The sequence below is a fragment of the Oreochromis aureus genome, linkage group 8 (assembly GCF_013358895.1).
Source record: "Oreochromis aureus strain Israel breed Guangdong linkage group 8, ZZ_aureus, whole genome shotgun sequence".
Taxonomy (NCBI): domain Eukaryota; kingdom Metazoa; phylum Chordata; class Actinopteri; order Cichliformes; family Cichlidae; genus Oreochromis; species Oreochromis aureus.
In genome coordinates, this window is record NC_052949.1 from 12,322,397 (window position 1) to 12,347,501 (window position 25,105).

At 37.7% G+C, this 25,105-nt stretch overlaps 1 protein-coding gene across 2 annotated transcripts; it reads left to right on the forward strand.

Moving 5' to 3' along the window:
* The first annotated feature begins 815 nt into the window (after positions 1 to 815).
* Positions 816 to 25,105, forward strand: LOC116327472 (poly(ADP-ribose) glycohydrolase). 2 transcript variants are annotated; one of them, XM_039616346.1, is made up of 18 exons: positions 816 to 1,342; positions 1,432 to 1,520; positions 1,619 to 2,077; positions 2,183 to 2,367; positions 2,649 to 2,771; positions 4,192 to 4,278; positions 4,536 to 4,610; positions 8,428 to 8,520; positions 9,080 to 9,234; positions 12,071 to 12,150; positions 12,236 to 12,296; positions 12,416 to 12,491; positions 13,585 to 13,732; positions 17,521 to 17,599; positions 18,426 to 18,534; positions 21,178 to 21,283; positions 22,463 to 22,591; positions 24,273 to 25,105. In XM_039616346.1, the coding sequence occupies exons 1-18, from the start codon at positions 1,230 to 1,232 to the stop codon at positions 24,446 to 24,448; spliced, it is 2,343 nt and encodes a 780-aa protein (XP_039472280.1). In that variant the 5' UTR covers positions 816 to 1,229; the 3' UTR covers positions 24,449 to 25,105. The 2 variants fall into 2 exon arrangements, with proteins under 2 accessions (XP_039472280.1, XP_039472279.1); XM_039616345.1 differs by having other exon boundaries at positions 1,619 to 2,367.

The following is a 25,105-nucleotide window of genomic DNA, read 5'->3' on the forward strand; positions in this document are numbered from 1 at the left end:
CTTTTAAATGCCAACACCCAAAACACAATCAGATTTCCGCGATCCAATCCTTTTAAATGATAAAGAATTAAGTATACACTATAGAGCAAACAAAGCTCTTAGTCGGGGTAATAATGAAAATACAAATGAACAACAATATGTAGCAATCGTCGAGTGTAATTATGAGTGTACAAAAGAGAAAGGTCAGCAGACAAACAACACAACATTGAGCTCATATCAAATGTGTCTCACCTCTGCTATCAATCCCAGAAACATGAAAGTGCAAGAAAATAGTGATCAGAGTGTATGATCTGACCATGATGATCCTTGAAGTATCCAGGTCTCGTGCCTATTGAGTCTACTGAGTGTCTTTTATACCTAATTCAAGGCAAACCAAAGTAGGTCTACCTGTTTTTTGCTTCCTTGTAATAAGGAACCTCCTTTGACGGGAAAGACAGGTATGATAAATTTAGGCAGAAAATTACAGCAATTTAAAATATTTGTCATACAATAGGTATGCATTGGTGCACTTATTTAATTTTAATTATATGTGTGGACTTTTATGACAGGTGTGTGTAGAGCTGTTGAATGGAATGAGCTCTCAAATACGCCTCAAATATGTGAAACACTTACGTAACATGATAAAAATAAAGATTTTCTCTGTTTCTATAAAACAATGCTGTAAACCACGTCTGTAGTATCGTGTGATGGCTGTGATGCAACAAGAGCAGGTTAGACTTCCGGCCTTCGAAGGGCGCTTTCAAGTGATGTACGTGTGAGTTATCGCGTTTTTCTCGTAGACATCTTACGTCACTCTCACGGAAGTGTTTGTTGTTTTTAAAGGCACTGGTGACAGTGCTAGTGAACTGTAGCATCGCTTCAGTGAAAGTAAAAAAGTACGGGTCTACGGTTTAACAATAACAAAAGGCTGGAAAAGTTCCTATGCTGTCCTTCGAGTTTCTTTCCAAGTAAAACGCTATCGATTAACACAGCAGCTGCTCAAGTTTTTTGGATCATTGTTGGTTCAAAAATAGTTAGCACGTAGGCTAACTAAAAAGCTACGACTACGTGAGTCGTTTGTAGATAGCCTATCAACTATCTGCTGAATGTGAAATGCAAACATATGTTTCCCTTTATTGGCATGCATTAAATTTTTAGTGTGATAACGAGTAAGTTAATGGGCTACGTTAGTAATTACGTTCACAACTAAAGCACTGGCATCTACTTTCTAAGAATAGATTGCGTTATGTATGGCTGCGCACCATTTTTTAGGATTTGTTCATCTACTGAAAAAGGGGCTGTATAAGAATCAAGTCTGTGCAAAAAACAGCACCTTATTTTTGGCGTCAGCTCAAGTTGTCCTGTAAGTGCACATGTACGGTACAGTCTTCAAGTTTAAATTGAATCCGCGCGGCACGGACATGTTTTATGTGTTGTTCTATTCTTTTGTAGAATGACTGCACTGACAGACTTAGAACCTTTAGCAAAAAGACTAAAGGTGGAAACAAGTGCTCCATTGTCATCTTCATCTTCTCGTGGAGGTATTTGTCTAAAAATATTTTTTTTCCCCTGCAGAGCATATTACTACATTGTAGTGCCCCCCCTTTGTAAAATAAAAATTCTGTGTTTTATTTGTCAGGCTCACTTTCGAGTAGTCAGAGCGTCGGTGCTGCGACTTCAGATCAAGAAAGAATGGAAAATAAAACCGAGACAAAGGTGGCAATAAGGCCAAAAACAAGTAGGGCAGGTGACTTACGAGGTGTCAAAATGAAAGGTCGCCTTCAAAGAATTGGTCCCAGACAGCAACAAAAGTTCAGAAATACTCTTGAAAGATGGTTGATCAAACCAGTGGAAACCTCGAGTACAGGAGATGTGTGCCAAACCCAAAATGATGAAGAAATGATGGATGATGATGGTTTTCAAAGCACCTCAGCCCAGTCTTTAGACTCCAAAGAAGCTGAAATACTTTTTGTCACTGACACAGATGAAGAAACCCAGCCATTAACTCCAACAGACTTAGATCAAGATCCTCCTGTATCACCAGCTTCCAAAGATTCTGCAGGGAGTGATCTTACACCAACATTGCTTCAAAGTGATGGTGATTTAGAAAAAACAAAAATGGACACATGCCCATCAACCTCCGATGGTTCAGTCAAACTAAATTCTAAAATTACAGACTTCTTTTCGGGGGTGTCATCACCAGATTTTCCTGTGAAACGACGCAGATCAGAAAAGTCTCCAGAGAAACAAGGTACAGAAAAGGAAACTAACCCTTCTGAAGTCAGTTGGCTCGGGACACCAATAAGTGAGCTAAAGAGGATGCCAGAATGTGGTGAACCACTTTCTCCGCTGAAGGATGTTCCTGGCCATCACACCGTGATGATTAGGGTTTGATCAGTTCTCTTTTATTCAGATCACAGCACAGATATAGTAATATACCTAACAATTCAAGAAGTTAATGTTAAACCTAACAATTCAAGAAGTTAATGTTAAGTGAAGTTTGAAATTGAAATTCACATGTGATTTTAAGAGATTTTGATGTGATTTTATCTCAGTGTTTATCATGAGTATATAGAGTACACATACTTGTATTACTAATCATAAGACTGTTTGGTTTGCACACGTGGAATGTCCATACTAATGTAATTCATTTTGATTCTCATTAACAGACAGATCTTCTTAAAAAGGATAAAGTTCCTGTTCCATATCCCACTAGATTTCAGGATGCGTGGAATGATGTACATGTCAAGATGCCTTGTTCCAGCAGGAACTTATTTCCTATAGAAGATGAGGTAAAGGCTCAAGTGTTTAAAACTTATTTTTGATATGAATTAAAAAAATGCACAGTAAGTTACAGGTTGAGGGCATAAATTCGCAAGTTCTACTTAAGTTGTTTAGTGTGGGTTATGTAGTCAGTGCAGTCACATGATACACATTACTGATGGTAACTATTTAATTCTCTAAGGAGTCTAAAGGGAACCATAATTAGATGGAGAAACTATGGATGATGGATAGATGTAAAAAACAGGATGTGTGTAAAAAAACAATCATAGTAAATTCATAGTATGTGGAAAAGAGAATATTTAGAAGAAATGTGCACGGTGCACCGTCCAATCTGACGAGGCAGTGACGCTTCATGCTCAAATAGCCAATCACATAGTTTTTTGAGTGCCACGTCTCACTCGTATAGTGTCCTAACATAACAGTGACCATGGACGCTAGAAGCTTCTCTGCACCAGTGCTACATAGGCCATCACTGTAAACTGTACCCAGTTTAGCCTTTGTTTACTGTCTATAATAACCTTTGATAACATAAAGTTATCATAATTCAGTTAGTTTTTAAAGATTTCTTTATATTAAATCAAAAACTTGAATTAATAATAAACAACGTCAGGAACACTTCATGTATCAATGTACTTTGTGATTTTAAAAAATCTTACATGAATTAAAACTTAATGCATTACCTTTAAATTTACTGTTTATCAAATGTCACCTGCTTAGGCCTTACCTTTGACCTCAATATTATCTTTCTCTCCTGTCCTCTCTTTCATGCCTTTTTCTTGATTTCAGAGAGTAAAGCTCTCACACATTAAGATTTTTCTTCTAGGGAAATAGAACAATTAAAAATCACAGGTTGTGATACAAACTGCACAGAGGGAGTTTGTATGTTTGCTGATATTTGTTGAGCTGCATTTGAAAAAGAAGCATCTTAAACTCTGTTTATGGTTGCTCATGAATTGCTAAAGTCCCAAAACTGCAACTTTACTTGCTTTAATGACATGAACACATGACAGGAATGAGAAGTAAAAAAAAAAAACAGTGTGTGCAGTGTGCAGATGGGACCATGGGGTGGCGTTAATTTCTCGCTGATATCAGAGGTAAGCAGCACCAGGCTGCAACACACAAAAAAAATTAACTCCTTTGATATTTTTGTGTATTCAATGGACTCTAAAATGTGGTTCACTAACTCATTAATGCTGGTCCGGATCCTGCTAGCTCACTTTAACTCTTTTATAAAGTTTGCAACATTATAGCTGGCAAGATGTCAAAAAATAGCAAAGCATATGATGCTTATTCATCCAGGCTGGGGTTATTCCTTCAACAAAAGCTGTAAAGATTCCTCACAGCTCTGAAGTCGTGAAGTACAACAAAACAGCTCATTGTTTGTGCATAAAACATCTCAGAACTTTATTGAAATTTATACTTCCACAGGAAACACAAGAACTGCAGAATAAAAGTCGGTGGGAGCTGATCAAGGAAACTTTAAACAAGACATTTACAAATCCACATGAGCTGAAGGTACGTTTTATATCTTTGTCCCTTCATTGGCAAGACATAGTATGTCTCCTCTAGTATGTCTCAGTTGTTGTTACCAGACTCTACCATAAGATGGCATGATTAACCCAGAAACCAAAAAGCATACTGTCAGAGAATTTAAGTAAGCTGACACTTTAAAAATGCAGGTATGCATACATATGTAGTAATTGTGACTTGAAGTGATGTTTAAGATTAATTTTGATTAACAATCTTATATGTTTATTTTTGTGATGTTACAGAATGCAATGTTGAAGTACAGTCCATCACATGCCAAGAAATGGGACTTCACAGCGCTTCATTTGTATTGCACAAAGGTAAACAGCATAGCTATATGTTCATTTTTTTTAATCGCATTGAAAATATAGTGAATTAAGCTTATTTTGTTTGGAGCTGTCATTGAATTAATACTGACACAGAGGTCTGTAATCACACACAAGCACATCTTGTAGATGTCAAAGGATTAGCTGTAGTCTAATAAAGTATTAACTGTCCAATCACGATGCTTAATTGCCAGCAGAAAGCACCGTGTTCATCTGTTAATTATTCTGCTATAAAAACACTATTAAAAAGCAGCATGAATCAGTATCAGTAGATAAGACTAATAACCAAATTTGCAGCTCCATAATTGCAAATACTATGAAGACAGACAAAACTTGTTTGAGGTTATTGATACTAAGAGAGATTCGTCTGGTTAAATCCTTGCCATCCACACCTGGACTTCATTAAATGGATATTAAAATGTTACAATCGTTAGCCTGCCTCTACTTGTACCTTAGAAAAACTTAAGATAATTGTTTTAAAGGAGAATATAAGGTAATTATAAATTGTTCTAAAGTTCTCTTACTAATGTAAGTAAATCAAGTTTTGATAGATTCCCCTTGAAAAGATTTGATTTGTTTTGCCCTTTTTTAAACTTTGCTTTTGCAGCATTACAGCCATGAGAGTGAAGGTTGCTCATAATTATAGAGAATTTCACAGGCTTTAAGATGTTGTTTACATGATTTTTTTTTGTACTGTCCCGAGCTAAGTAAAAGCACAAACAAAGATGAGCCTGAGTTGCATCATAATTTCCAGAGCACTGTTGGTTCATTGGTCTTTGCTCAGAGTTGTCAGCGTCTTCTCCGGACTTGTTTGGATCCCATCCATCATCTGTTGTCTTAATGTGCTCTGTGTCATTCTGTGTAGAGAATCACAGAGGACTGTACTACTATCTGCCTCATGAAGGGGATCAGCTATATGTTTCACTGATATCTCTTATGCCGCATGAAAAAGGACACGTAAAACCTTTTTTCATGAATGTCATTATACCAAATGGGTTTCTGTTATTTTGCTGAGCAATAATGGATTTAACAGTGGGACAGAATCCTGCAGCCCTTTACAGGCAAAATGGGAGTCGAGAGAAAATATTTGGTCTTTAGTCAAAAGGTCACATTTAGTAACTTGTCAGAAATGAAAGTGGTTGAGTTTACATTCCCGGAATCTGATTTATTCCAGCCTTATGATGTTAAATAAATTGTATGGTGTATGTATGATATAATTTATGTTATAAAGGGAATTCTGTTAGCAAATTTTCAACATGTTGAGGCTGAGAGGCTTTAGCCATAGGTTAAGTATTATTGTTTCAGCTGGCTTTGGATTGTGTCATTTGTCAAATTGAATGACAAAGTTGTCTTATATCATACAAAAAACCAAGTACCAATTAACATTTCAAATAAAGTTACATTTTAGATGAGGCCCCCTGTAAAGTGTAGATAGAGACATCAAACATCTGGTTGTGTGCACATTTGACTGCTAAATTGTAAAAACAAAAATTGGTATAATTGAGGGTTATGTTTGATACTAGCTGATAACTAGTGACATAAGTGTCACTGATGGGAACCGTACGTAACTTTTTTACTTTTGTGCCATATAGAATTTACTCAGAACTTTCATGTGTTACAAATCTGTGATTTTTTATAATATATTAAAGGGCTGAGGTCCACCAGAGCCGAGCTCCACCTCCCGATAACTAAATCACTGCTTGTTAGAGCTCAGCTCTAGCTCCATCAGCATCACAAACTCACAAACAGCTCTTGAAATCTGTTTTCAGAACAAATGTAAAGCATCAGCTTCTTTCCTTTGTCTTAATGAAACAGCAGCACTGTCATGCAGGAGCACAATTTATAAGATTCGGCAGCATGCATTTTACGTAGCTGCCAGAGCAGAGGTTTCTTTATTAATGATTAAAATCATCTGATTTATTGTCATCTTACAGTAACTTTATTAACCTAAGTACATTCCTGCACAGAAAACAGCCGAGCTGTTGCAGAGTCAATGTTTTTACTGTGACACAGTAACAAAGCAGTCATGACCAGCTTTTTTATTTTCAAAGCAAAAATATTATTTTCTTTTGAGACATTTTTGCTCTTTTTGTTCTGGCACAGATGCATTTTTTAAGGATTGCTCCTTAAACACAATAAAATTAGCCACAGTAGACATTATTACAAATACAGGAGATGCCAAGGGAATAAAAAATAAAGAATTAAAAGACAGTTATTCTAATAATGGAAACACAGTTTCATATATTAATCCTATAAGCTCTTTTAGATACAATATTTTATTGAATGATAATTCTATAATAAACTGAAAAATAAGATTGCTTGTTTTTTAAATGCACAAATGACACAATACATTTAAATAACTATTAGTCTTCTGCTTTTTATAGTTTCATGGGAACTAATTTCTACTAAAGGGTAATTCTCCCAGTTGAACCCCAGAATTAACCCTGGAATAAGCCAATAGTCTCCATGGGTGGAAATGATCCAAGAGAGCAAGTAGAGTTTAGTATTTGTTGACATTTAATTAAAAATAAAAGTGTTTGTATTATTTCCAGTTGTGTGGAAAAGCGAACACTGTAGAATAATGCACGCAGCTTTTCACCTCCTGACTTCTCCCGTGCTCCTTGCCACATTGTATGATTTGAGTGTCAGAGAAAAGGAGGGATTGAATAGCATGGAGTGATGGGCCAGGCAGTTTCATTGAATATTCATCTGAGGACGGATTCCTTATGAATAAGTGAACAGCTGTTGACAGACAGCATCAGTTATGTTCATTTCTCTTTCATCCGCCCAGCCAGTGCTGTATTTACAGTTAGGAGCACGTATGTTTTGCTTTTACATGGTCGCATGTCCGTGGACTTGGTTAAGCAGATTGCTTTAATTTGTAGACCTGTTGGGAAAACCTCTGGTTTCTTGCTGCTTACACCCCCACGTCTTGGTTGATTGCTTTGTCAGTTCGGTGTGATGTATGGAGCAGTATGAAGTCATACAGAGAGTTAGTATAGCTGATTTGATGCACCGTCTTCTTCTGATTTAAAGAGTTCAGCTTATACTGCCTCAGCTATTTCTACTGTCTCCTCCGTCAGCTGCCTTAATTTATAATGCCTGTAGGAGCAGTTTACAATGTCAGCTAGGTCATTACTTACAACACTGTTTAGTCAGGCTTCTTTTGCCATAATATAAATGTCCAAGGCTAAATCAACAGTCAAGGCTTCTTGTGCTGGGAACACACTGTCCTTTCTATTTCAGACACTTGGCCATTTGCATCTCTTCCAGGAAGACTGTTTAATCAGTTGGCATGCAAGTGTAACCTTGATGAAATTGCTCTGTTATTGATCATTCTGACATTTTGTAGCCAATATGGATGTAAAAAAAAAAAAAGGAATATATAATGTCTGTTGTCTATACGATTCATAAATGTGGTGTAGTCATGGAGGATATGCTACTATGGGGTGATATTATTATTAACATAGATGAACTGTCCCACTAAGACTTGATGTATTTTTATAGTATGTCACCACATATTTCACATTCCCTTTTTAATTTCCAGTATAAGAAGAGAACAGTCAGCTGTAACAGTTATTGAACTGCCATAGATGTTTTACATCGGCATATTGTGGATTGGAAAGTCCTTTGATTTTCTATAATGCAGATATTTCAACAGTATTTGTTTCACCCTAAAAATTTTGATATGGATCATAGCTCGTAATTCTCTCTGTCTGTCTCAAACTAATCAGCCGAAACAGCTAATAATGGCACAGCTGATATTTGTGGCAAAGCAACAAATATAAACAGATCTCTGGTTCTCTCCAAGGTCCTGGAGCCTGATGCTGCTGAACATCTGTTTGAGTCCCTGCTGCCAGACATGGTGCAATTAGCGCTGAGAGCATCTGAGCTCTGTACCAAGGTAAATCCGTTGCTAACCAATGGAGACTGACATACTGGTCTTTAACATTATAGATCACTGCAGCACATTGATCAGAAAAGTCATATAATCCTGTAAAATCATAGTAAAAATTATGAGTTCAAAACACATAAGATGAGATGTTTTGGTCATCTGGATCTTACGCCATGTAGTTAGTGTGTTTTTGCAGTAGGAAAAAAAATTCGTGCCCTAATTTGACCAAGCAGCCTATCATCTTGTTTAAATATTACTTCACTGCATTGATTTTATTTCTACTGTGATTCATTTAAAAACTCAAAGTGGCCAAGCAGATTTGTGATGGAACGTTATTCATGTAACAAACTCCACATTGTTCTTCCTTGCTTATACAAATTTATTTATGAAACCATAACTGTAAATCTCCCAAGCATGAGGGTGTATAGACTTTGATTTAAATTACTATGGTTGATTCAAGAAGCACATAATGGTGCAAGATTATTACGATTTTTCAGCGTCTAATTCAATAAATTGACAAAACAAATTATTTTGACCTTCCTCGGTTGTACCTATTTTCCTCTTCTAGCCAATACCCCTCCTCAAGGCAGGCATGAACCACTCCATCACCATGTCTCAGGAGCAGGTGGCATGTCTGCTCGCCAACGCCTTCTTCTGCACCTTCCCCCGACGGAACTCTAGAAAGACGGAGTACTCCAACTACCCAGACATTAACTTTTTCAGGTAATCTAGTGATGTACTACTCTTTGACTCATGGTGCTAAACGTAACATGATCTGGTTGGTAAAGTATGTATTTGGGACAACTAACTTCATTTACTATGCATGCTTTTTTTATTGTCACATGACGTAATGCTGTTCTTTGTCAGGATTATCAATGTAGGTCTTCACTTGGAAAGTATTAAGCAGGGCTTGAGGGAAACCAGGGCCCAGGATGTGCAAAAAGTGAATTCTATAGTAAAACATTTTGAACATAGGAGTATGAGTGTTAGATAATGGAGCCATGCAGCAAGCTCCTGGTAAATGCAAATCATCCATCAAGCCTATCATTGAACTTTTTTCATACATAGAAGAAGATAGATATTGGTGCATTTTCACATGGATTTTTTCTACTCAGTGTAAACACAGATGTTTCAGAAAATGTTTGCTCATGAAAATTTGCTTCGGAGATGTAAAAGCATCATGGAAATTCATCAGTAAAATGTATGTGAGCTCAATTCAAGAATTTAGAGATATTATATAGTTTTGCATTTTCTTTGCATTTTAATTTTAACTTTCTTTTCCTTTTTCTTTTTTGTTTTTAATTCAGTCTAGTTCATTTAGAGTCCAGAGTAGATTTTCTTGTTTCAGTTAAGTTTTCGCTGTTTGAAAATATTTAATTTTAGTTTTCATTGGTTTCATTGTTAATTTTTTTGTCTTTTTGATTATTAATATTTGAAGGTGATTTGTCAGAGGAAAGATTCAGGAAAATTGGTACAGCTACGAGAATAAAAACACAACTTCCAGAGTCTCAATAAACACGCCCAGCAGTGCCTCATGCACTTTGTTAATACAATTTTACCAAACTAACAAATACTAGAAATATGGATGTTCCCTCCATTTTTTTTTAAAGTTTTCTAAGTTAAGAAAATCATTAAAGTTATTCAATTAATTCTAAGTCTAGTTTCTATTTTTATTTTTGTTATGTAAATTTTTACACACCCGCTTTTAGTTTTTACTTTAGTCTTAGTTAACTATAATAATCGTGCAAAGATTAAGTTACAAACTATGACTTAAAAGACAGGTTGAAGAGAAATGTGCTAGAGCCAACCCTAAAGGGAGTGTTTTTCTGAACAAACTGATGCTGGTGTTTTCCGTTGAACATAAATTTACATTTATTCACCGAATTTGAACGATGCTACTGTTTGCCTTCTCTTGCACTTGAACGTTTCTCCAGTATGAGAATGTAAAAACAAGTGCATTTCATTAAAAAACACTGCATGCGACAAACATTAGGGTGTTTTCTTAATTCTGCAAGCTTTCATTGTGGAGATTGTGTGGGCGGTGTAATGTAAATGAGTCTGCAGTTCACTGCAGAGTCATCTCTGTTGGCATCACATTGTAATTACCTAAATGGAAGAGGAAATTAGATTAACATTGACTCAGATGGCTGCTTGTGACAATAGAGAAGGCCGTTGGCTATTTTGCAAAAGGCAGTAAAGGAGTTCACTGGCATCTGAATTTCATTTATGTTGTGGTTGTGCTGTAATTTCAAAGAAACTCCAGCATCATCCCCTTTTCTTCCTGCGAAAAAGTGTCCTAAATATCCTATGTGGTATGAGACAGAAATTAAGTTTATTTCATTATTCAAAATCCTTAATAAATTTTTATTTCACAGGAATACCCAGAGGGTATCTAAAGGAAAAACAAACACTCATTATCTGTGAACATTATTTTTTTTTATCTCAAAGCAGTCTTCTTATTTGCATTGAGATAAAAATGACTATAAACACTATTTTTTTTTTAACATTGACTCTGCCATTTAAGGTGTTCTTCCTGAAACTGTATCTATTATTTTACCACAGAGTGCAGCTACATTTATTAGAAACCCAGCAGTTATACTAAATGTAGCTGTATACACCCTTATACTGAGTTGCATCATACCTTCTGTACATCTGTAGGAGGTAAATTGATGTTATATAATTATATATTAATACCGTATTCCCTAAAGACTGTATGGCGATCTGTTACTAAAAGGCTGCCTTATGTAGTAGCTACCTTATGTCTAAGACATTTTCCCCGGGGACTACATGAGGCATGATTGTTTCTCGAGTCCACACTGACAAAGAGAAATGAGTGCTGGAACTGACTGCGATGAATGAGTTTCCCATCCCCTAAAGTGCTCTCAGTGCACCGAGCTTTTGTCATTATTTCATTTCCTTCACTTGGAATTTCTCTCTTTATATTGTGGCATGTGGGGTGAGCTGCAGGGTTTTTTAGAGTGTGCTTGAGTGGGAGATGGTGGGCTTAATGCTCAAAGTGTATTCAAACCCATCCACTGCGCCTCGCTGCTAGCAGCTTTGTGTGTATGTGTGCTATATTCCAGGGGGATTGCCCTTTTGCCTCCTGAGGACTCTGTTGCTTAAAAGGGACACGGGGCTTCTTAATGTATCCCCAAAGAGGGAGGCCTGTTTCCCTCTCTCTCCCTTTTTGTGTGAGTGCTGTGAAGTGGCACATGAGTATTGCTCTGTGATGGCAAGCCTGGGGCAACTCCGTTGTCGTAACAGGGAAGGAGCTCCTACATAATCGGCTACTGACTGAAAAGGGAACTGAGTGAGAGGTGAACTAATTCATATCAAACGTTAAAGCATGACTGAACTCACATGGCTAAAGTGGACATCCTGTGTCTCTATTTTTCCTGTTCTTAGCTGTGGCATTTTGATTGTGAGGGTTGGGCATTTGGTTGGGATGCTCTGTTAAACCAACTTTCTTAAGAAGTAAGCTTTTAATTTTTGTTTAAAGAACAGGATGTACAATATCAACAGTTATGTAACTAAATCCATGATTTGTTCTCATCTGCAGGCTTTTTGAGGGGTCCTCTGCAAAGAAGATTGAAAAGCTGAAAACCCTTATGTGCTATTTTAAAAGTGTCACTGAGAAAAGTGAGTGGTCACGTTTTCTTCATTTTAAAAATTAACTGCCACATAATCGTCTTGCAAGATAAAACATTTACCTTGTTTTTTGCAGTGCCTACAGGTCTTGTAACATTCACCCGAAAAAGTCTGGATAAACCACCAAATTGGAAAAGGTATAATAATATGATGTCAAAATAATATTATATGATGTATTCATTGGGCTGTTTGGAAGCAAGCATGGATACATGTTCACATGTTCTTGATGTTGATTAAAAACTGGAAACTGTTTCAGCTCACAGACTCCACTCACAAAGCTTCACATCACCTGTGAAGGAACCATTGAAGATGATGGTTATGGAATGCTTCAGGTAAGAGAGTATGCGAAGAATGCACGAGTTGGAGAGACTTGAACCCATTGAATCTTTGGCCAAACGAGCTGTGTGTTTGAGTGTGCTTGGTCCCCATCCTCTTTCCCTTCACTGAGCCGCCTCGTTCTAGAGTCTTCCACCCAGAATGCTTACTACTGCTGAAAAGGCCTTTGAGGGAGCATTTGATGTGTCGAAGGGAGTTTGTGCTGGGACTGGGGTCGAGGCCTCTGAGCCTCCTGTGCTTTCTGCGTCGACGATACTTCCTGTGTACTGTCAGGATGGCCTGCTCTGGCTTTCACCTTTTGTTTGCCTCCCGTTGCCACAAACTGACAGTTGATGTGCACACATGACCAGCTCCGGGGCACACTGCAACTTGGATTGATGGATGCTCTGTTGGGGTGGGGGCTGTGGTGAGGTGCTGACAGCCTGTCAAAGCAGACTTTGGAGGCTGGCTCGCTGTCCCAGAGATGAGTGACCAGTTTAGGGAGATCTGCTCTCAAACTGCTGCTCATCCCTTTGCAGCTTCTTCCTGGGGTTTGGTCTGGTCTGTCTACAGGCCAATGAGCAACTGTCAGAGATGAAATTGTAAGATTATATGTTCCACATGAGTGCTTTCTGACTAAAACAATCAATTCGCGTCTCTCTGAGCTGAATCGATGAGATGTACGTTTGTTCTGAATCACAAACAGGCTGAAATAGCAGTATTTTTGACTGGAGAAATATGTTTATTTTCACCTGTAGGACTGCTCTCTTCATTTGATATTTGCTACTGGCAGCCTTATACCTAAATGCCTCTCCTGGGAAGAGTTTATTTTGGCATGGAGGACAGATCTCTGAGTAATGCCAGCACCTTAGGGCACTTTTCCAATCAGCTTGTCAGGGATTCTGTCACAAACTGAATAAAAAGGGCAAAGACCGTTTCATGAGGTGCTTTCTTCCTGTTTCCGAAACTGTCCATTTTAACGTCAGACAGAATGTTAGCACTTAGATATTTTCCTTTATTTTCTAACATTTTCAAACAAAACAATAGATGCTGCAAGAGTATTAATAATGTTTCATAATCTTTCCTTCATCCATCTGTCTTGATTTGCAGGTGGATTTTGCAAATCGGTTTGTGGGAGGAGGGGTCACTGGGTCCGGTCTGGTTCAAGAGGAAATACGTTTCCTTATTAACCCCGAGCTAATTGTTTCTCGTCTTTTCACTGAAGCACTGGATCATAATGAATGTCTGATTATCACAGGTAAGTGACAAACACTCTTTAACCTTGTTAAACAGTAGTTGTTACTAAAGGATCCTATTCAGTGATTCACAATTTAATCATATGATTCCGATCAAATCAATAACGCCATAGTCTCATTCTTCTACTTTTCTTCTGCTTTGCTTTTTCTAATTTGACAGTAGAAAAATTGCATTGATTTCTAGTCACACCCAGCATGGAGAACCCATTGCACAGCTTGAGTTTACCCCTTTCTGACTCACCATGGGGCTAAAGGATGTTTGTGGCAATTGTTCTGTTTTCTGTATCTGTCCTTGTCACCTGTTTTCTTTTGATTGGGTACACACGGTAAATTCTGGAGACAGACTATGCTGTCCTGATTGCGCTGTTGGGGCTTTCTGTTGAGTAATTCCCACTGACTGTACTTCAGAAAGGAGTGTTTGCCACAAACAAGGCTGGAACAGGCCAGTAGACCCAGTAACAAGAGCTTCCCTTAGGGAGCCCCAGCAGGAGGCTGATGGCACCTGTCTGCTTTGTGGCTTGATTGTGTTCGATGAAGACTTTAGACAACCAACCAAGATACAAACTAACAAAAAAACCAAACAAAATAAACAAACCCTACTCAAATTCTCAAATATAATGTGACAATAAAGGCCGCTATTGGAACCAAGTCACAATAGTGAGTATGGTTGATGTGTCTTCTGATAGAAGTAAACAGAAATAGATTAATTGGTTTCACTGTGTAAGTGACCCAAAGCATACTGCTAAAGCAACCAAAGCATTTTTCAGGGCAAAGAAATTTGATATTCTTCAGTGACCAAGTCATCTAATCTCAGCTCAATAGAGTGTGCTACTCAGTTATTAAAAGCTTTAAAGTGAATGCAGAGAAACTCAGAAACAATCATTAACTTAAGTAGGTTAGGGCAAAGGTTTGTCAGACCATCTCAAGGAGGAAACAGCATGTGGTGATCTTCATGCGTTCTAACTTCAGGTAGTCATTGACGGAAAATTATTTTCATCCAAGTATTAAAGACAGTATTTAAAATTCTGTTAGTTTAGTCCATTTACTTTTGAGCCTCTGGCGGATGTCAGAGGTATGTAATGTAAATAATTCCTATGCAGTTAATGCAATTCTTTTGTTAAACTCTTAGAATTAAAGCTGAAAGTCTGCACTTTATTCACAGCTTGAATTTTTGATTTGACAAAAACAAAACAATTTGTCGTTGTCTAAATACTTCTGGACTTGACTGTGTACCATTGATGTATATGTGTATTTTAAAAAATAAAAATAAAAATTAGTCAGATCTGTCTCTCTTTGGCCCCACCGGACTTATTTATGCACCATTTGTTTTAGTTGTTTTATTTTGTATAACTGATAGAACATATAAGCTGCTGTAATTAATCCAGGTGTCTGCACAGGCCACATATTACACATTTTGAAACCATGCTGAGTAAAATCACTATGAAGTACTCCAAATATCTACTATGTTTTTGCCTATTTCAGCTTGTTGTTTTGCATTGATTGCAATTTTTTGGTTAATCCGCAACTCATTTCGATACCCTTAAGGGACAACAAACATCATGGATTATATTATATCATGTTTAAATAGAAACATCTTAAATTAAATGTCCTCCTTACATAGCACGTGCAATGGGTAAGAACAGGAAGTGAGGTCCTAGAGGCACCAGTCATACTGCAGCATAAGAGTTTCTCGCTCTCATAGAGTCACCTTGAGACTTCTTGCTGGCCGCCTTTCCCGCGTCTCTGCTTATGCCACTTAACTTTATTACTTGGGCCCAGAATTAATTATAGCTGGAAGACCTGACCCAGACCTGCTCTACTAATGGACTCTTCCATTCCATCATCTTTATTAAACCCGGCTGTATCTCTTGTCCTCCATTGTAAAAGTCCAAGCCTTTGCTGCAATGTGGTCATGTGGTAAATCATGTTCCCTTGTGATACATTTTGGCATACAGTACCGAAGCTAATGGATCGTACTCCTGCACTGAAATTTGCAAAAGTGCCTTATCCTAATTGAATTTTCCTTGATTGCTAGATATCTGGCTGCCAGTGGGGCGGTCACAAGTATAAATAGTATCAAGGAGAACTCATATGAACCATATGAATGGTGGTGCTGACCAGAAAATGTGGTTCATGCTCGGTGCATAGGGATTTCATAGGGATTTTTATTTTTTGACAGTATTTTTTTTTACAGCATCTATAATTTACACATAATTAAAAGCTATATTTTACCCATGTGCTATCCTCTTTTGTTCAAATGCAGAAGTAAAACTTGTTAAAATGAGATACACTGCTGACTTTCTAGTGTCTGGTCTTCCACAAGAATGTGAGACAATTTGTTTTGATGCATTTACACATGAATGGGACGACCTTCAGGATTTAGTGAATTACACCTGCTGTTTTTTAATGCGACCTGTTCATTTATAAATAATTTCTAAGGAACAGACACATCTTCTTCTGGCCAAGATCGATCCTCTTCAATTCTTACTAGAATTAATTTTTAAATGGCAAATGGGTTGAATAAAAAGCAAAAGCCTAATCTGTTTTGCTCCTGAAGAACATTCCATTCAAATGCAAAAATGTTTGAGAAAAGAAATATTATTTGGAAAACCAGTAAAGGTCAGGTGTATGCATAGTGTATGCACACAAAACCATCTAGTACAACGGCTGTAATATCCCATCTTTAGATTAGATATCAACATCACTTAAGTATTTATTAAGTAGCAACTTTATGTGTTTTTTTTTTTTTAATTCAGTGATAGTGCTGGGTGCAAGTTGACATGTGTTTGCCATCAATAGCATGACTGAAAAGTACCTGTGCATGTATCTCAGTCTTTTGCAGACCTTTCCAAAGTATGCATCTCTAATTTCAAATGTGTCAATTGCACTGAAGCTAAGCAGTAACATGAAATACTATTTTTTGGTCCCATAAGTCATGTAGAAGGTTTTTTTTCTAGTGCTGTTAAACTACATGAGGTATGTCACTGTCTTACTCATTTTGCTTATTTAAAAAAATAGAGGCTGGTTAATTATTAATGACGTGTCTGTCAAGTGGAGTGAACCCTAGAGATTCCCCCATGTGTTACTAATAATAGCTGCTGACCAAGGCTCCTCTACTAATCACTTGGTTTATTCACCTTGCAGCATGAAGCATCTCTGCAAGTGCTCTCAACAGCTAGGTACTAATGAGTGTTAATGAATGGGAAGTTAATCTGTGGCCCAATTATATTGACTGTTCTGTTGTCTACCCCCCTCTGCTCCCTCTTTATGGGTGTTGAGTGCTTCGCTGTGTGCTGGTGGTCAGTCATTGCTTCTTGCGTCATTTCATGAGGGGTAACAACTTGACCTTCTGTTTGTCAGCAATCGGATGCTCTTCGATCACGTTTCACCCCCTGAATAGTATTTAGTACAATAAAATAGTAATAATTTGTTTTCTTCTTCTGTGTGCATGACTTGTTTTAACAATATTAATTTTTCTTGTGATTTTAAGCATTGAACTGTGTTTAGGAGCCAGTTGTTTGTCTTACGCTAAAGTATAGTAACATGGGTTTTCAATCACTAATAGCATTTAGGTGGGAGCCCTAACAGAGTTTTTAAATGTCATTCCTTTTACCTATCAAAGATTTGTTATTCTGGATGTTAACACAATAAATTAACCCATATTTTTAGTTTTGAATCATGAAGAGAAAGATAAATAATCTTTAATTCTAAATATGTGTAAATAAAATGGAGATTTATATGTTTATATGTTGCTTGCTTAAGTGTGCCTGAAGTTCCTGTTTGTTATTAGGAACACAGCAGTACAGTAAATACACAGGATATGCACAGACCTACCAGTGGGGTGGCAGCCATTTGGACACAACTCCAAGGTATCTGGTCATTTTACTTGGTTTAAGACCTTTAACATTTTTAAATAATAAATAAAAACTGTTGTAACTTTGTTAGATCTCCTTACTTTGATTAGCTTGTCTTTTTTCACCACCTTGGTTTAGTTGAAAGATCTTGTAAAATAGTCACACTAGTCAAGCTGTGGCATGACCAAAATTACTGCGAGCGTGTGCAATGAACCTGTGAAATTATTGCTTCTGAAATAGTTGCTATGTCAAGACAGCCATAAAACCGAAATGAGATGGAGTCAGTTTTCTATCAGACTGAGACCAAGTTGCCAGTTACAAGCAATCTGTTTGTGATAATATGGCCATTAACTCTGATAAATCAGCAGATATTGCAAATCTGTTGCCATCTGTTACAAATCTGTTGCCATCTACATACATAGACCATCACAATTACTAATTACTTTCAGAATCCAGACAGAATTTCATAGATCTGAAAGAGAAATTCATATATTTCTCCTTAAATAGTGACGTGGTAGCTACGGAATTTAAGCTGCAATTATTAAAGGAGTTACTGAAGGAAACATGCAGTGGTAGATTCTTTCCTTAAAATGCATGTAAGCCACACAAAAACCAAGGCTTTCACTGGCCAGCTGGCCCCACTCTGAGATCCCATTTAGAAAGGTTACCATATTTAGTACACATACGTTTTCCTCATGTTCTACCTTTAAATTTAAATCTCACAATGGATGGATTGCCTTGTCCTGTTTGACTCAGGGCAGAATTTTGTTCTACTAAATTGAAAACCATTGTTCTACAATTGAAAACCATTTCTTTGATTTAATTTTTATTTCCATTTCAGTGATGGCTGGCAGAGAAGATGCACCTCGATTGTGGCCATTGATGCGCTGCAGTTCAGGAACTTTCTTGAACAATTTCGCCCAGATCGACTCAACCGAGAACTTAACAAGGTCATCTTTTACTTTTGTTTCACTCTGTATTTTGTGTTATTTTTTGCAGTTGTTTTTCTTCGCTCTGTATGTTACGATGAGTAAAGTATTTGCCCAAAATTGTTGAAATTAGGACCATAAATTTTGGAGTTCAGTGTGGTCACTTAGAGCTAGCTCCAAAAGTGAGTCAGTCCTCACAGACTTCATGGCCAGCTTTGCAGCAGAAAGAATTTTGTTTACAACTTCCTATGAAGAATATAACCCTAACACACATCTTTAAAGGCCTAAATTTAATTAGGGCTGTGATCTTTTTGCATGCCAGGTTGGCTTTGTTATAAGGCGGTCTTACATTAGCCAGTATTAACATCCCATTTATTATCATAGTGAATAATGGCTGCACCTTCATACCCATTGTGTGCTAACTGTTAACTTGTAGTAGATTCACCCCGGTAAGCGTTAATGACTTTGTGCTTCATCTCTGTCATCTCCTACAGCCCTTCACCGGCTATATGGGGAGAGAGAATAATTATCAGGTGTGCCAGCTCCACCTCTCCCTCCAATCCTTGAGGTTACTGTTGCTGGGATTTGGCACTATATGAATTGAAATCAATTGAATTGAAAGACATAGAACCCCACAGCCAAGCCACTGCAGTACCCTTTTCCAAATACGGTCACATGCAGTTAAAACAATAGCTAAACAACAGCGAACTAAACTTCACAGATTTAGTCCACAAACCAGTTGGTTATGTCATAGTAGATGCAGCCATCTTTTATATCCAGTCTACAATTTGTCTTATGTTTCACACCTGTTTAGATAGAATAAAAAAGAAAATTGCGTCATATATGGTGAGTGCTGCTGAAAATAGTTTTTTTTTTCCTTTTACAAATTAAAGAAAGCTACTTTCAGATGCTCATTTTTCACAAGGGGTCCCCATAGGGTAGCACTGTACGTTTGATTTGGCAAATTTACACTGCATGCAGAGGGATATGTGTAGCAGCCTAGCCTGCCAAGTGACTTTGTTAACCACTACACTATAGAGCAGCTAGGGTTTAAAAATCTACTCCTAATTTCTAAATTCTCTGTTAATTTTTACAAATTTGTATTTATGATGGTGAATCTGTAGGCAACTTCTATCACTACCACTGAAGTAATTTTAGACTTTTGATTTGCATTGTTTTAATGGTGTGAAGCAAATGAAAAAAAGTCTCATCACAAATGTCATCTGAGATGATATTGACTCGTGTTTACTTTTCTCAGGCTAAAGAGATGAATTATGACGTGTCATATGCATGTAATACGTACTGATAGATTACTGTATTTGTAAAGAATAAACATAATCATATTCATTACACTGTCCATTACGCCCAGAATGAATTCTAATAAGCATAATTGACCTTAGTGCAATTAATCACAGTTAGCACATTTGCATCATGTTAAAGAAACAAAAAACAAAAACAAAAGTTCTTTGTTATGTGTAATCTTCCCATGGTTGTCATATCTATTTGTATTAGAAAATCAAGATGTTGATGTTGTCAGGTCTGCTGTCAGAAATCATGGAGGGGTTTGTCAGCTCTGACAAGGATTTAAAAAATGGACCAACACGAAGATCAATCCCAGTTCGACTATTGTTCAGTTAACTGTCATATCTGCCCTTTCACAGGAAGAATTTATGACTGGTCAGTTGGAGGACGGGCACTTACAATTCGTTTCCAGTATGCATCATTAATGTTAAGAGCCCCTGCAGATGTAACAACCTTTTACAAATAATTTGCCATGTCACTTAAAACCCACCCAACATCTGATTTCATATGTTTTTGGTTATAGCACATGGGTTTAGTCAAACGAATCGATAACATTGAGTGAATAGCCATGAAGTGGAACAATGATGCTAAATGACATCGTGTTAAAAAGGCATGTTCAGCCTAGTCAACCGAACCTTATTTTTCATGGCCTGTCACCAGCATGACTGTTATTACAAAACAAATATTCAATTACTTTTTGTAGTCAAACCATTTCACTTACATCACAGCTGGACAATTACACTATTTTGCCACTTCGTTAGGTGTACCATGTTTGTACTGGGCTTGAACTGCCTCAGTTGGCCATGGCATAGATTCAACAAGGTTGTGAAAAAATTCATCAGAGACTTTGGTCCATATTGATACAATAGTATCACAAAGTTGCTGTTTATTTTTTAGCTGTACATCCGTGATGTTAAGATCCCATTTAATCGAATCCCAATGTTGTCCTTTTGGACTGGGATCTGGTGACTGTGGACTTTGAAGAACAGTGAACTCATGGTCATGTTCAAGAGACCAGTTTGAGATTATTTGAGCTTCTTTACATGGCATGTTATCCTGCTGGAAGAAGCTATCAAAAGATGTGTATACTGTGATCAGAAATGGATGGACATGTACTCAGTATTGAATCCTACAGCCAAGCTACAAACCACATCCCGCCACTGCAATCCAGAAACACTCAGGTAGGCTGTGGTGTTTAAGCAATGCTCGTTTGGGGCCCAAAAAATATCCCCATAAATTACAGGACCACCATCAGCAGTCTGAACCATTGATACAAGGCAAAATGAATCCGTCCTATCATGTTGCTTACAATATAATTACATTAAATGATTGCATTTCTAATTTTCTGCTGTCTTTATGTAGGCTTACTGTGGCTTTGCACGCCCTGAAGAAAAAAGTCAGAACCTTGCAGCAGTTGCGACAGGAAACTGGGGCTGTGGGGTTTTCGGAGGTGACACACGTCTGAAAGGTAAGCACTGACGTAACACTGCCGTCAGAGGATCTTGTGGCGAAAAGGGCTCCTGTAATCTTTGTGCACTTGGCAGTCTAATTGGAGTCTCTTCCTCGATATAACAGAATGTATTTTAGATAGAAAAGCTCCAGCAGATCAGTGTGAGCATCCATTTGTCTTCTGGGAATGCGTTCATTTACTTAAGGCCTGTTCGTTGGCTTCCTTCTATTGATCAAATGACAAAGTTAATATGTTTCATTAATAGTGAAATTGATCGCCTGCTTGAGTCCATCAATCTGTTGCAGCTTTCTGTCTGTGCTTTGTATCACTGTCACAGCGAAGGGAGCTCCTTTTTGCTAACAATTTGCAGTAATAGCTCCGCTTCTCGCTTACTATCTGACTTGGAGCCCTCGTGCTTACAAACTATACATCCATCCATTTATTAATTAGCTGTAGCAAGGTACAGTCCGTTATAGGCACTATCACTACTGTCTGCTTAATGATGTGCCTCCAGGGAAGAGCTCTGTAATTCAGATGCTGTTCTCTGCCTCGATTTATTGTCTGTAGCGTCACATAGACCCCCTTTTTTTTAATTGCCGGATAATTTTTGAGGAAAGAGTTGAAAGGAGAAGGGGAGAGAAACAGCTGAAATGAAGAGATTTTCAGCTCAGACGTCCTGTGAAAATGTTGATTCAGTTTTGCTCATTAACTTGGCAGTGTGCTAACATTCATTAATCAGTAGACACATTTCCGGTCTCTTAAAATATTCACAGCTCACCGGGGCCAGACCTGGACTCCCTTTGTAACTAATCCAGCATTCTCAGTAGGGGTGAGACCAGTTCCCCAGATAACTTACCTTTTGCTGTAGGCTACAGAAGCTGATACTTCTCAGTTTTAAACAAAAGCTATCGGATGACTTTTCAGACCTCTGTTTTATTTGTCTTTGTTTTGTTTTTGCAAGTGAATCTATGAACGTGTGTGGAAAACACTTCAAAAGGATGTTCAAACTGTTTTTAGCTCCTATATTTTCCTTTCAAGTATTTGCTTGAATCCTTAATATACTTGAATACTCAGTTATTTTCCTTTCGAACTATAAATAACATTTTTTTAAAGTCCAGTTTAGTTGATATACTGGATTGAAACATATTTTGTGTCACATACACTGTTGAGGCTCATCACTGCCTTCTTTTCCTCCAGCTCTGCTCCAGATGCTGGCAGCTGCTGAGGCGGGCCGAGATGTAGCCTACTTCACCTTTGGTGACAGCCAGCTCATGACAGATGTCCACAACATGCACTCTTTCCTCATTCAGAAGAACATCAGTGTTGGTAAGGGGAACAGCCCAGGCATCGTGCCAGCTTCTGGTTTTTCTGAAACTTTTTGCACTTTTACATTCAACATTTTTAAATTGTCAAAGATGCAATTAAAGAAATAAAGTAAATACAGAAAATATGTATTGAACACGTCACCAATTTTCTAGGTAAATATAAGTAAATACTAAATATTTTTCTAAAGGTGCTATTGACATTAAATTCTCACCAGATGTCTGTAATAACCAATCCAGTCCATACATGCAAAGAAATCAAACAATAGATGTCCATAAATTATATGTAACCATGAGAAATGACAGAGAAATGGTATTGAACACATGAAGAAAGGGAGGTGCGAAAAGGCATGGAAAGAGTAACTGATTACTATCAGTAATCAATCAGAAAGCAATCCTGCCACTTTGTGCAAATTAATATCAACTGGTTCGGTTCCCAACCGATGGCCTACAAAAAGGTGTCTCGTTACCATGGTGTCACACAAGAAACATTTCATGATGGGTAAAATCAATGCGATTTATCAAGACCTCTGCAACCTTATTGTTGTAAAACATACTGATGGCGTTGGTTACAAAAGAATTTCTAAACTACTGAATTTTCCAGTGAACACTGTTGGGGCCACAATCGAGAAGCGGAAAGAAGATAATTTCATCATAAATTGGCCACGACTAGGTGCTCCTCGCAAGATTTCAGACAGGAGTGAAAATAATTATGAGAAGAATTGTTCAAGAGCAATGGAGCACTTTTGGAGAGCTACAGAAAGGAAGGATGAGTGGAAAAATCTAAAAAAAACAATCAAACAATCAAAATAAAAATCTGCTGCCATCTACCAAAAGACAGTGATCCAAAACACACATCCAAGGACACTTTCAGTTGGTTGTGGAGAAAGCACATAAAGGTCTATGGCAGCGGTCCCCAACCTTTTTTGCGCCACGGACCGGTTTATGCCCGACAATATTTTCACGGACCGGCCTTTAAGGTGTCGCGGATAAATACAACAAAATAAAACTAGTACCGGTACCGAAAAAAAGATTTATTCATAACACATGTGAAAAGACCCAGGAAAACCGAGTTAACAATAAAAACGATAACAGAATAACGCTGAAAACCGATAAAAACCCTGAAAACCATACATTTCACACCTGAGCCTCAACTCTCGCGGCCCGGTACCAAACGACTCACGGACCGGTACCGGTCCGAGGCCCGGGGGTTGGGGACCGCTGGTCTATGGAAAGCACTAAAGCTCAGAGTTCATAGAAGGGGCCCACGAAACCTTCAGGAGTTGAAGACTGTGTGAAAGAATGGGCGTGGCATGTGACTAGTTTCTCCATACAGGAGGCGTCTTCAAGCTGTCATCATGAACAGGCTTTTGTATGTTCAATACTTTTTCCCCTGTGTCACTTAATTATGTAACATAATTATGTTACAACTATGGTTTGATTTCTTTGAATGTCTGGATTGGATGGGTTGTTGCCAACATCTGGTCAGAATTTCATTACAATAGCACCTTTAGAAACATATTTACTTAGAAGATTGTGTTTGATACTTATTTTACCGACTGCAATAATGCAATTATTTTTGTTATGAGTTTTGGAAAATAATATGATCTCATGAACCATGAAATTTCCATCCCATATTTCAGTCTAATATGAAGATTAAAAAATATCTCCTTGTCTTGTTACAGGAAAGGTGTATGATCTCTTGGGGCAGTATTACAGCTCAGAGTGCAAGAACTGCCTTGGTCGACGCCCTGACGTCAGCCTCTATTCCTTCATCTACCAGCAGGTCAACTCCTCCGTGGCGCCTGATGACTCCAACATGGGTTCAGCCAGACAACACGCACCCACTGACTGCCATTAAAGTTAGGTGGCTGATGAGTCACCGTGACTTGCCTTCAAAAAATGAACATTAAATGAATAAAATATTTTCAGTTCCTTTTCTTTAGCTTTTTTTTTAAAAAAAACAACAAACTATTTTCTTTTGTTCGTATGATGGTGGGTGTACCAGATGTGGTTTTAACCACAGGCTGATGAAAATGATAATGAAGGTCTAGCATGCATACCCTTTAAAAAAGGCAGGGGGTGGTTAGTTATGGCCGTGTCTGGCACTGTACTCCAAGATGTGTTCATTTGGCTGTAGCTGGTAATACTGCAGTAGATTGAGCTTCAGTGTGACGCGATTGTGATTTTAATGGTGAAGCAAAGGTTGCCATCCATCTTCTCAGTTTGTCATGTTGCCTATTTTTTTACACCAACACATATCCAGCCTAATTGAATTGGCTGTCAGAAATCAAGTTAGAGGAAAAGAGTAATAAGAATTGTGTGTTGGAAAGCTTGGAGCGGTCCCAGAAAAGCGGTTTGATTTAAAGAGCAGCCTATTTCTCGGCAATAATCGCTTAACTTCTGTGTTTATTTATTTGCAGTCATTGAAAATGGATCCATTCAGATTACATTGTGTTGGGTATTGCTCTGTTTGTGATTGCAATTAAGATATTAAAAATGGATTGTTTGCATCTTC

Excerpts from the sequence above, each read along its gene's own strand:
- LOC116327472 (XM_039616345.1), top strand. The coding sequence starts at position 1,230 with ATGGCTGCGCACCATTTTTTAGGATTTGTTCATCTACTGAAAAAGGGG. Across the intron at positions 2,772-4,191 it reads TATTTCCTATAGAAGATGAG|GAAACACAAGAACTGCAGAA; the intron begins GTAAAGGCTCAA and ends ATACTTCCACAG. Across the intron at positions 12,492-13,584 it reads ATGGTTATGGAATGCTTCAG|GTGGATTTTGCAAATCGGTT; the intron begins GTAAGAGAGTAT and ends CTTGATTTGCAG.